Raw genomic sequence first — 13,747 nt, forward strand, 5'->3', positions numbered from 1 at the left:
AAAATTGCTTGTGTGTAAAAAAACTATACATTTATTACAATGTTAAGATACATTTTAGAGGATAACTTGAGAGTATAGATTGTTTAATTGTCACAACTAATAGACAAACCCGTTTATCTAGTATCAGGTCAATCACTGAACTGTAATCCTTCCCATTTGCTCAGATTTTTGCTGTATTTTGTTGTACTGTTCTCTGTCCCCAAGTCAAGGCAGGGCTGTTAGGTTACAGTGCCAAGTGAAAGTCTACACACCCCTTGCACAGTCTTCACATTTTGCTGCCTTAAAATTATATCAAAACCTTTATGAAATTGGATTCCACTCCACAACCTACAATTTTCAAAGTGAAAGAAAAATTATAGAACATAAAAAAAAGAGATCATAATTGCACATGTCTTCACACCCCAGGGTTAATGTTTGGTGGAAGCAGCCATTACAGCTGTGAATAATTTTGAATAAGATTCTACCAACTTTGTTAGTAAATTCACTCCAAACCATCCATTACTGTTTGCAACAAGGCCATTAGTAATTCTTCAAGACAACATGGCAAAGAAATGGCCTGAATAAAAAAATGGTTTGGGTCCAATACAACATAACACAGAGTGAAACCCTCTGTATTTTCAAGTAGCGTGGTGGCAGCATTATGTTATAGGTATGCTTGTCACTGGCAGGGAGAGGGGATATTTTCAGGATCAAAATAAATATGAAAGGAGCAAACCCCAAGTAAGGAGTTAGAGGGAAACCCCCAGTCTTCTGAAAAAAACTCTGCTATATAATTTTAAAAAATTGTGGGGCAATTAAACACATTTTAATACCAAAAACAATGGATAAATCTTGCCTTAAGATTTCGTGCAAAGTGTGTGGAATCATATTCAAAATGATTCACAAAGTATTAACTCTGGGGTGTGAAGACATGCGCAATCAAGACATCTGTTTGTTTGTATTATTAGACATTTTTTAACGCTTCTATAATTTTTCTTTCACTTTGAAAATGTGGAGTAGATTGTTTATATCGATAAGGAAAAAATTGATTGTATTCCCTTTTTCAGATTTCATTTTGGGACAGCAAAATGTGAAGACTGTGCAAGGTGTGTGTAGACTTTCACTAGCGACAATAATGCTCCCTGTGCCTACGAGTGGTCTCTCTCGTTCTCCTTCTCTCTGAGGGTTTAATGTTACAGGCAGAAACTAGCTCTGGCTATATTTGTTGGACCACATGGATGTAATCGCCACTCTCCCATCTGATGATGGATGATATTGGGCCTTTGTGGAGATGTGATTGTGTTACCTTGACAGAGAGAACTTTGGGATATGCAACCTATTCGCTATACACTGAGTGTACAGTCATGGCCAAAAGTTTTGAGAATGACACAAAGTTTGCTGCTTCAGTGTCTTTAGATATTTTTGTCAGATGTTACTATGGAATACTGAAGTATAATTACAAGCATTTCACAAGTGTCAAAGGCTTTTACTGACAATTACATGAAGTTGATGCAAAGAGTCAATATTTGCAGTGTTGACCCTTCTTTTTCAAGACCTCTGCAATCCGCCCTGGCATGCTGTCAATTAACTTCTGGGCCACATCCTGACTGATGACAGACCATTCTTGCATAATCAATGCTTGGAGTTTGTCAGAATTTGTGGGGTTTTGTTTATCCACCCGCCTCTTGAGGATTGACCACAAGTTCGCAATAGGATTAAGGTCTGGGGAGTTTCCTGGCCATGGACCCAAAATATCTATGTTTTGTTCCCTGAGCCACATAGTTATCACTTTTGCCTTATGGCAAGGTGCTCCATCATGCTGGAAAAGGCATTGTTCATCACCAAACTGTTCCTGGATAGTTGGGAGTTGCTCTCAGAGGATGTGTTGGTACCATTCTTTATTCATGGCTGTGTTCTTAGGCAAAATTGTGAGTGAGCCCACTCCCTTGGCTGAGAAGCAACCCCACACATGAATGGTCTCAGGATGCTTTACTGTTGGCATGACACAGGACTGACCTTGTCTTCTCACCTTGTCTACTCACCTTGTCTTCTCTGGGCAAGCTTTTTTCCGGATGGCCCAAACAATCGGAAAGGGGATTCATCAGACAAAATGACTTTACCCCAGTCCTCAGCAGTCCAATCCCTGTACCTTTTGCAGGATATCAGTCTGTACCTGATGTTTTTCCTGGAAAGAAGTGGCTTCTTTGCTGCCCTTCTTGACACCAGGCCATCCTCCAAAAGTATTTGCCTCACTGTGCGTGCAGATGCACTCACACCTGCCTGCTGCCATTCCTGAGCAAGCTCTGTACTGGTAGTGCCCCGATCCCGCAGCTGAATCAACTTTAGGAGACGGTCCTGGCGCTTGCTGGACTTTCTTTGGCACCCTGAAGCCTTCTTCACAACAATTGAACCGCTCTCCTTGAAGTTCTTGATGATCTGATAATGGTTGATTTAGGTGCAATCTTACTGGCAGCAATATCCTTGACCTGTGAAGCCCTTTTTGTGCAAAGCAATGATGACGGTACGTGTTTCCTTGTAGATAACCGTGGTTGACATAGGAAGAACAATGATTCCAAGCACCACCCTCCTTTTGAAGCTTCCAGTCTGTTATTTGAACTCAATCATCATGACAGAGTGATCTCCAGCCTTGTCCTCGTCAACACTCACACCTGTGTTAACGAGAGAATCACTGACATGATGTCAGCTGGTCCTTTTGTGGCAGGGCTGAAATGCAGTGGAAATGTTTTTGGGGGATTCAGTTCATTTGCATGGCAAAGAGGGACTTTGCAATTCATCTGATCATATGCAAATTGCCATCATACCAACTGAGGCAGCAGACTTGTGAAAATTAATATTTGTGTCATTCTCAAAACTTTTGTCCACGACTGTACAAAACATTAGGAACACCTGCTCTTTCCATGACAGACTGGCCAGGTGAATCCAGGTGAAAACTAGGATCCCTTATTGATGTCACCTGTTAAATCCCCTTCAAGTCAGTATAGATGAAGGGAAGGAGACAAGTTAAAGAATAATTTGCAGAAAGAAAATAAATAGCAAATACAGGGCTAGTCAGGGGCCAGTGCACTACTTTTGTGAAAACATTTAAACTAAATGTATTTGAGTGTCTACCTGACATTTATATGTACAAAACAATTAATCTGATTATACTTGCTTGATATGTTTTCCAGCTTCTTGAAATACTTTGCAAATACAACTTATTTCTGTGTGTAAACTGAAATGGTCCATTCATTCCTTTTACATTTTAGTAGATGGTCTTACTCAGAGCAACTTTCAGTAGTGACCGCGTACATTTTCTTACTGGTCCCCTGTAGAAATGGAACCCACGCCACAACCCTAGCGCTGCAAGCGCCATGCTCTACCAACTGAGCCACATCATCACAAACCACTTGATGTCACAATGTACTCAATTACTGTATTGTGCATTGTTTTTCTTCCTGGTGATGGAAAGTCTACAGGTACCTAGATGACCAGCCTACTGTATGTACAATACTGCAATTTACATGAAGTGGTTTGTAACGATGGTAAATTAATACTGCACAAAAAGTGGTTTTCCATCTTAATTTGATGTGGATGTTTTGTCTCTTTGCCCAAACTTTGCACCTTTTAATGTAGATGTTTGAAGACAGGGTTTTGTTCTTTCTGGATTCCATTAGAACTACTGAATCCTGCAAGATACTGTTCTTAATTATCCCACTACTTTTTTGGTTGCTAGGTAGTTAACGTTAGCTAGCGCTAGATGACTGTAATTGCACCAAAACTCTGGTACCATTGCTACCATTGCTTAAACGGTGAGACATTTTTATTTCCATGACTGATCAAAACTAGTTTTCTCATGGCTCTCTCTTGTCCCTCTGTAGCAGGCATATACTGTAGTGAGCAATATGTTTGGAACATCAACTCGCGATGTAAATCTCAGTATCAAATCGCAATACATATAGAATCGCAATGAATTGTCATACATATATAATTGCAATACATACCATATAGGCACCTAAGTATTGTGATAATATCATATTGTGAGGTCCCTGGCAATTCCCAGCCCTACAGATCAGTGTCTTTATCAAATGTTTCCATTCTTTTTGGCATTGCGATTTAGGCCTATAGATCCATAGTGAAAACCTGCATAAACCGTGCATTCAGAGTTCATCAGAAAATGATAGTAGGGTTCTGTTCTGTTCATTTGTCGTTGCTTGCTCCTCCCTGCTGAATTCCCGTCATCAGTGTCATGTGTTGACTTTCACTGGTGGTACCCCCAGCCCAGCTATTTTCCATGACTCTTGTGGAAATGGAAAATAGGAGTTAAAGTTCAGAGGAGTGAGGTTGCAGTGCACTGGCCTTCTCCTAACCTCCAGTCACCCACCTGACTGACGCACCATTCCTGACTTGCAGTATTTTAACCCCTGTAAAACCACTAGATCGCTACCTCTGGAGAAGGTAGTAGCCCCCCTATTCATACACCCCTGCATTCCATTCCACATAGGGCTAGCAGGACAGACCTGCAACTCTCCTCTATTCTCACTCACTCTATTCTCACTCCCCCCCCCCCCCCCCCCCCCCCCCCACCATCATTGAACAGCCGTATTTCAGGCCTGCATGACATCAGGGGGTTAACAGCCAGCTCTGGTTAACAGCCAGCTCCGCTTGTGTTGCTTTCTAAATAGTAACACTATTATTCCTATCAGTGCGTCACTGTGACTGCATCACCTCCATTCATAGGGTCTATTTATAGCTATTATGAAGTCAGTAGTACCCTCCCGTACTCTCACTGTGAGTCTAAATGAGCCTTGATTCATAGTCACACACTCATTGTTTCATCAGCTGCTCTTTGAGGGCTTTGTCCCCCTGCTCTGCTCCACACACATACATACACATTAAGTTCTGGTGTCCTCTGAGTGTGCTGGCTAGTAATATATATTTTCTTTCCTCTCTGGCTGTTTTTGGCCCTGTCAGGGGACTGTTGTTTATCCCCTTGTGTGTTTGAATAGAAGGCCCAGTGACAGCAAGGGCTGTCATTGTGATCACACACACACGGATGCTGCTGTTCACAGAAGGAAGCTACATGTATGGGAATTCTCCTTCTCCCTCGTGAGTGATGGTTAATGATATGTTTTGTTAAGATGTGAGCGCAGAGTGTGGAACGGTTGTTACAAGGGCTTTTAATAACAGACACGCTGTAGTGTTTACCACTGGTGTCAATGGAGGGATGCATTGTATTGTTAAGACATGGTGCATGTTTCATTAGAAATATAAGCTAAACTAAGTGCTAGCTTTTTGCACCAGGTTAAACCGTGCACACATCCACAATCCTTTCTTTACTCAGCTGAATATGCGAGGTCACTTGAAAGCGTTGCATGCCATTCCCCTGAACTGAGGCTGTTAGTCAACACCTGCAGCTGAGGGGGGCCCTGATTTCCACTTCCTTTACAGAGAAGCATTATAAGTCCGGACTCATGTGTCCCTAACAGGTAACTCAGAAACCCGCTGAGTGATGCTCAAAACTCACTGCCTAAAATCCAAAAAAGCAAAGCAATTAAATGTTTAGTTCAGTTTTGTTTATTTCTCTGCAAAGGTAGCTGTTGATGAACATTGCGACATCAATTCATTAAATTAACATAAACATTGAATTAAACAAAACAACAAAGTTAATGTTTAAGTCAATACATTGGTTTGTGCTGACAATGACCTAAACAAGTTCTTCCCTCTTAATTTAAATAATTCCCAAAATAACAATTTCAGAAATAATCAAGATCATTTAAATTACAGTTGTGATGTATTTTTTCCACACTAAAACGTTTCCTGTACAATGTACACTAACTTACTGGCAGAAATTGGCCAATAATTTACTGTAATTTATTTTACAGTACAACTACTGTAATACATTTTATGGTAATAGATTTTGCAGTGCCAAAAATGTTACTGTAATCTAATTTAGAATATATTACTGGAATTCCCCATGCAGCGACACATTACCCAGTGTTCTTTGCAAAAGTTTTATTTTAATTGTAGCATTTTGGTAATTTAGCAGGTACTCTTGTCCTTAGCAACTTAGTCAGTGCATTCAACCAAGGTTGATAAAAAAAAAAAATAATACATATCACAGTCATAGCAAGTAAAACATGTTTTTTTTAACCATTACTGAAAATGTTGTAGTTAAAGATACATTGGTCTTCAAAATAATTATAATTACAACAAGATATCTTATGATATATCGCTGACAATCTCTGGATAGTGCCAATACAATAGAGATATTCATGGTAACTTGATGTCAGAGCAATGAAACACAGTAACAGTCACTAAACTGTAAGAAAATACAGTATTTTACTGTAATTACAAGGGATTAGAGAAAGCAGGTTGGCATTTGCATATTACAGCATATTAATGAATACTAGCTGTTTTATATCACTTGCACTTTAGGCTTTAACAAAAGCTTCTAAACTGACAGTGACTAAAGGGCAAAACAGATCAAAATAGATCGCCACTCAACTATTAAAGGTTTGAGACTTGCTGACACTCTGATCTGTCCCCTATATACATTGCATTGTTAGGGAACCACTACCACATACTGTATCACGTAAATTGGTACTCTCACGAATGGGTGCAACAAATATAGCCTCTTACAAGACACGCATCAACATATGTTAATGAGTGGTCCAACGTTTTTTGGCGCTCCAAAAATGTGGTATTGGTACTGTATTCTGAATTACAGTATATGACTGGCAGCAATTGGCTACTGTAGAGTTTCAGGACAAAGTTCGTAGAATCCCTAAAATACAGTATATTACCGTATTCTTTGGGGGCTCAGCATTCTCACCACGGGTGCAACAAATATAGCCTCTTACAAGGCACACCATAATATGTTAATGAGCCAGAGACTATTTTCCCGTCCACAACAACTTCTCACAATGCACAATATGAATACTGTAAAACACATTTACTGTTGAAATTACAGAAAGGTCTGAGTGTGCTGTAAAACAAACATATGGCATTTTACTGTGCATTCTATGGTAATCTACTGTATTCAGTTTATACAGTATCATAATGTTGAATAACACAGTAAGTTACTGATAAAATTGCATAAACCTTTAACATGCAGAGTATACCCACATGGAAATTTGATCCACTTTCCTTGAGGCATTATCCATCCTGTAGTCCCAGACTAGTCCAGACTACTGCGGTCCAGTTCAGAAAACTCTAGTTTGGTTTAGTTCAGTCCTTGATTATGGTCCTTGGAGTCAGTCCTTTGAGCATCCAGGAGATTCCAATCCCCTGCTGCCTTGTGCACTCTGCTCTGCTCACCACTACGTGTGTATGTCTGTTCTGCTGTGTGCTTACATGAGTCAGCTTCCTGTAATGGCAGCGCCTGGGCATGAGGATCAAGCCATGCCAACGACCAATCGCTACCTTCGTATTAGTCATACCATTGTTACCTTGGCAGTCCTGGAATCCAGAATGCTAAATCCCTCTACCTCAGCTGAAATCCTCAGCATAAAATCCACACTGATCCAGCAGGTTCTCTTGTTCTCCTTCCCTCTGTTGAATGAGGTTTGTTCATGAGTTCCAACCAAGGCATTATTACACAGATCTAGTGCAGTGTGCTGTGCTTCAATATAAAGTGTACAGCGTGGTCACGTGGAGTCCATGCTGCTTGTTCATCAGTCAGGTAAGTTGATGATGGGGACCCACTGGTCCAGTATTCGACTGTCTCTACAGAAGCGATTCACTTTGCTCAGAGCTGGGTCCTTGCACGTGCTTGACTTCTGTGAAAATAAAAGAAAAAAAAAAGTTAGGCCAAAGCTGCTTTCTATAAACGTATACATTAAAATACAGACAAGTAGGCCTTAGAAATGTAGAACAGCCCTAATCAGTTAGGGCTGAGGGTTCTATACAAGTGCGGTAATTATAACTGCACACACAGTTAATAACCACACATCTAGCCAATTGCTGTGCTTTCTAAACATATGCATCAAATAGAAGGATACACAATTTAACAACCATAATCAGATAAGGGTTCTCTGCAGCGTGGGGTATGAACTGATAGTGGGCCTCACAGATCAGATCACTACTAAGGAAGTGTATGAGCAGGGCATAAAAATGTCTCCGTGCTGACTTCTAAGAGTCTCTCTGTAAACGTGCCATCATTCATCCTCTTTCTCCTATGAGCTAAGCTTTATTTCCTGGAACGTGGGTTTGAAAAAGTACTAGTGGCCCACAGGAAGAGCAGTTAAGAGTACACATCGCTACGCTAACTCGGCCACAAACGTTGAGGTTACGTCGCAAATAGCACCCTTTTCTCAATATAACGGGTAGGCAACTCTGGTCCTGGGGTGCCGCAGGCACTTCAGGTTTTTGGTTTAACTGACCTGGAAGACGAGGTGTTGAACTTAGGTAATCACTGAACTGATCAATTAGCTCAGTTGGTCACGTGTGGTGCCTAGTTGGAACAAAATCCTGCAGTACCTCCAGCAATCCAGGAACAGGGTTGCCTACCCCTGAACTATGTAGTGCACTATGTAGGGAATAGGGTGCCATTTGGACGCAGCCCTAGTAACTGGAGTCAGATCACTCGCAGTACTGCAGCCAGTGTAGGCTACGTCAGACTACTAGGAAAGCCACATCACAGACACACTGCAGATCATGCGGCTGCAGTCAGCTGGATCAACCTTCAAAGAGCCAAGCAATGAATGAAGATATAACTACCAAGCCAGATGTGGTCGCTGTTAAAATCAAGTATTTGCATCCATCTAGGGCTAGGCCTTTCATGCTGTACTCAAAGCTCCTGAACTGCAAATCTTTAGCATCCATGAAACATTTTATTATAGCCTAGCTGGTATAATGAACCACACCGGCAGAGACCCCACCTGAGGAACTGATATCAAAGTCCAGCACTGTTAAGTAGATGAAAAGCCAGGGATATGGAAGTAGGAACAATGTAACATACAGTAACTAGTACACAGTGCAGGTCCATGGGCTCTTCCCCAGGCTTCACTCCTCCAAGTATCTCAGCGAGGCGCCTCATGTTGCTGACCCGCAGGATGTTGATGTCGTTCTCGCAGCAGAAAGCCTGAATCAGGGTGAAGTGGATCTGTAAAGCCACGTCCACGACCTGCTCCTCATCTGTGGCCAGGAGGCACAGTACCACATTATCTGGGTCCCTGGTGAATTAAATGTCAATACAATTAGCTAGCTAATCAAGTAACATTACAGTAATAGAGTCATGAACTTATTTCAGAGTAGATGTATCACTGCTTAATAACTTAAGAATAATCTATTGAAAAATAATTTGGCTACTTCATTCACTCCTCGTATTTAGTCGTTTAAGAATATAGGTATTTTTGGATAGTAGTTCACATTCACGTTATGCCTGTCACTAATAATCTCTTGCAACGTGCTTCACTTACACATTGAGTGACTTTGCTGCCTCGTAGACTCCTACAGTGACGCAACCTTGGGGTAACGCGGAGGTGATAACCTCCTCCAATGCTTTAGACACCGAATCCATCCTGTGGGTGCAAAACAATAGGTAACCATACTGAGACAAGTATACGACTTTATTGTTATTTAGTCAGCTTGCATCAATATAGAAAGTAACTATATAGGTTACTGTAACTTGCTAACTAGTTAGCTAAATTAGATTGGACATGCTGGGGCAAACTCGTGCATACAGGGAGACGAGTTTGACAGTTAGTGCTCAAGCAGTGACAAATTCAACAAGTTGCAAAGATAATCTTACCTTTCTATAGAGTTTTCTCCACTGGTTTCCTCAAAAGTCATATTGCACATAGGAAAATTATCCACCTGGAAATCAGAATATTCACTGATGGTCCCTCCAGTAACGTCCCAGTCAAATTAATGTCTGTGTGTGTCTGCACGTCTCGTCTTTGTGCATCTGACTCTCCTCTCACCTTTCCCAATCCCCAAATTTAACGCGGAAACAGGAGTTCGAGCGCCTCATATTTGCATATCCAATCCCATTGGTCACATGCTAATGACTAAATGGGTTCCCGCGAATGCGCAGCGCCCCGCAATTTATCACCACGTCTTTAAACTAGAGAGGTACACTGCGACACCTGGTGGCGAAAATAGTAAAGTTATAATGATCAGTGGCTCACTGTATTTCCGTGCTTACATGGTAGGCTATCCACACCAAGAACGATAACTATGACATAACTTGTTGGCAAACATCCACTCTAGAGGAAAGTATAAGGTTATTTTGTACACCTGTCTATCAACTGATCCAATGCATCCTCTAGGCCTATTAATATGGTGGTAACACAGATATCTGGGCTTTCAGGGTGTGTTCATTGTCATAGTGACAACTGCAAATAACACTTCAATGTACATGTAATGAAAAATAATATTGAAACTCATATTTAAATGTATCAACAACGAACACCGTTTAGCCTGTGTATTTACAGCATGTCATTGCTTGCCTTGTTGTCAAGTGGCTTTCAAGTGATTTCCATTTTTCTAATGTTTGTCAATTATTTTGAATCTTATTTGTGTCTGTCCTGTGCAACCATTCGCAATGCATGCACCGGTCAAAATTACAGTGCCTTGCGAAAGTATTCGGCCCCCTTGAACTTTGCGACCTTTTGCCACATTTCAGGCTTCAAACATAAAGATATAAAACTGTATTTTTTTGTGAAGAATCAACAACAAGTGGGACACAATCATGAAGTGGAACAACATTTATTGGATATTTCAAACTTTAACAAATCAAAAACTGGGCGTGCAAAATTATTCAGCCCCTTTACTTTCAGTGCAGCAAACTCTCTCCATAAGTTCAGTGAGGATCTCCGTATAAATGCACCTGCACTGTGATAGTCTCAGAGGTCCGTTAAAAGCGCAGAGAGCATCATGAAGAACAAGGAACACACCAGGCAGGTCCGAGATACTGTTGTGAAGAAGTTTAAAGCCGGATTTGGATACAAAAAGATTTCCCAAGCTTTAAACATCCCAAGGAGCACTGTGCAAGCGATAATATTGAAATGGAAGGAGTATCAGACCACTGCAAATCTACCAAGACCTGGCCGTCCCTCTAAACTTTCAGCTCATACAAGGAGAAGACTGATCAGAGATGCAGCCAAGAGGCCCATGATCACTCTGGATGAACTGCAGAGATCTACAGCTGAGGTGGGAGACTCTGTCCATAGGACAACAATCAGTCGTATATTGCACAAATCTGGCCTTTATGGAAGAGTGGCAAGAAGAAAGCCATTTCTTAAAGATATCCATAAAAAGTGTAGTTTAAAGTTTGCCACAAGCCACCTGGGAGACACACCAAACATGTGGAAGAAGGTGCTCTGGTCAGATGAAACCAAAATTGAACTTTTTGGCAACAATGCAAAACGTTATGTTTGGCGTAAAAGCAACACAGCTGAACACACCATCCCCACTGTCAAACATGGTGGTGGCAGCATCATGGTTTGGGCCTGCTTTTCTTCAGCAGGGACAGGGAAGATTGTTACGGTGCGTGAATGAGGACCCAAAAGCGAATTAACTTAAACAGAGCTTCTTTAATTACCAAACATAGGTAGGCTCAGACGGACCGGCAGATTCCGACAGGACAAGACATGGTTACAGCAAACATGACGACAGTCTGGTTCAGGCATGAAACACAACAAACAAGAATCCGACAAGGACAGGAACAAAAACAGAGAGAGATATAGGGACCTAATCAGAGGGAAAAGGGGAACAGGTGGGAGAAGGGGTGACGAGGTAGTCAAGAGGAGACAAGGAACAGCTGGGGGAAAGCGGGGGAGAAAAGGTAACCTAACAACGACCAGCAGAGGGAGACAGGGTGAAGGGAAAGGACAGAGACAAGACACAACATGACAGTACATGACAGTACCCCCCCACTCACCGAGCGCCTCCTGGCGCACTCGAGGAGGAAACCTGGCGGCAACGGAGGAAATCCTCGATCAGCGCACGGTCCAGCACGTCCCGAGAGGGAACCCAACTCCTCTCCTCAGGACCGTACCCCTCCCAATCAACGAGGTACTGGTGACCACGGCCCCGAGGACGCATGTCCAAAATTCTACGGACCCTGTAGATGGGTGCGCCCTCGACAAGGATGGGGGGGGGGGGGGGGGGAAGACGAGCGGGGGCGCGAAGGACGGGCTTGATGCAGGAGACATGGAAGACCGGGTGGACGCGACGAAGGTATCGCGGAAGAAGAAGTCGAACTGCGACAGGACTAATGACCCGAGAAATACGGAACGGACCAATGAACCGCGGGGTCAACTTGCGAGAAGCCGTCTTAAGGGGAAGGTTCTGAGTGGAGAGCCAAACTCTCTGACCGCGACAATATCTAGGACTCTTAGTTCTACGCTTATTAGCAGCCCTCACAGTCTGCGTCCTATAACGGCAAAGTGCAGACCTGACCCTCTTCCAGGTGCGCTCGCAACGTTGGACAAAAGCCTGAGCGGAGGGGACGCTGGACTCGGCGAACTGAGATGAGAACAGCGGAGGCTGGTACCCGAGGCTACTCTGAAAAGGAGATAGCCCGGTCGCAGACGAAGGAAGCGAGTTGTGGGCGTATTCTGCCCAGGGGAGCTGTTCTGACCAAGACGCAGGGTTGCGAAAAGAAAGACTGCGTAAGATGCGACCAATAGTCTGATTGGCCCGTTCTGCTTGACCGTTAGACTGGGGGTGAAAGCCGGAAGAGAGACTGACTGAAGCCCCAATCAAACGGCAAAACTCCCTCCAAAATTGAGACGTGAATTGCGGACCTCTGTCCGAAACGACGTCTGACGGAAGGCCATGAATTCTGAAAACATTCTCGATGATGATTTGTGCCGTCTCTTTAGCAGAAGGAAGCTTAGCAAGGGGAATGAAATGAGCCGCCTTAGAGAACCTATCGACAACCGTAAGAATAACAGTCTTCCCCGCTGACGAAGGCAGTCCGGTGACAAAATCTAAGGCGATGTGAGACCACGGTCGAGAGGGAATAGGAAGCGGCCTGAGACGGCCGGCAGGAGGAGAGTTACCGGACTTAGTCTGCGCGCAGACCGAACAAGCAGCCACGAAACGACGCGTGTCATGCTCCCGGGTGGGCCACCAAAAACGCTGGCGAATGGAAGCAAGCGTACCCCGAACGCCAGGGTGGCCGGCTAACTTGGCAGAGTGAGCCCACTGAAGAACGGCCAGACGAGTAGGAACGGGAACGAAAAGAAGGTTCCTAGGACAAGCGCGCGGCGACGGAGTGTGAGTGAGCGCTTGTTTTACCTGCCTCTCAATTCCCCAGACAGTCAACCCGACAACACGCCCCTCAGGGAGAATCCCCTCGGGGTCAGTGGAGGCTACTGAAGAACTGAAGAGACGAGACAAAGCATCAGGCTTGGTGTTCTTAGAGCCCGGACGATAAGAAATCACGAACTCGAAACGAGCGAAAAACAGCGCCCAACGCGCCTGACGCGCATTAAGTCGTTTGGCAGAACGGATGTACTCAAGGTTCCTATGGTCAGTCCAAACGACAAAAGGAACGGTCGCCCCCTCCAACCACTGTCGCCATTCGCCTAGGGCTAACCGGATGGCGAGCAGTTCGCGGTTACCCACATCATAGTTACGTTCCGACGGCGACAGGCGATGAGAAAAATATGCGCATGGGTGGACCTTGTCGTCAGAGAGGGAGCGCTGAGAAAGAATGGCTCCCACGCCCACCTCTGACGCGTCAACCTCGACAACGAACTGTCTAGAGACGTCAGGTGTAACAAGGATAGGAGCGGATGTAAAACGATTCTTGAGG

At 43.5% G+C, this 13,747-nt stretch overlaps 1 protein-coding gene across 1 annotated transcript; it reads right to left on the reverse strand.

Annotated features, from left to right (window-relative positions):
• Nucleotides 1–5,536: 5,536 nt before the first annotated feature.
• Nucleotides 5,537–9,937, reverse strand: LOC110521726 (growth arrest and DNA damage-inducible protein GADD45 alpha). Its single transcript, XM_021599529.2, has 4 exons — nucleotides 9,731–9,937; nucleotides 9,399–9,500; nucleotides 8,939–9,152; nucleotides 5,537–7,757 (listed from the first exon to the last, which is right to left on the reverse strand). The coding sequence occupies exons 1-4, from the start codon at nucleotides 9,778–9,780 to the stop codon at nucleotides 7,653–7,655; spliced, it is 471 nt and encodes a 156-aa protein (XP_021455204.2). The 5' UTR covers nucleotides 9,781–9,937; the 3' UTR covers nucleotides 5,537–7,652.
• Nucleotides 9,938–13,747: the final 3,810 nt, after the last annotated feature.

The sequence above is a fragment of the Oncorhynchus mykiss genome, chromosome 30 (genome assembly GCF_013265735.2).
Source record: "Oncorhynchus mykiss isolate Arlee chromosome 30, USDA_OmykA_1.1, whole genome shotgun sequence".
In the NCBI taxonomy this organism is placed as follows: domain Eukaryota; kingdom Metazoa; phylum Chordata; class Actinopteri; order Salmoniformes; family Salmonidae; genus Oncorhynchus; species Oncorhynchus mykiss.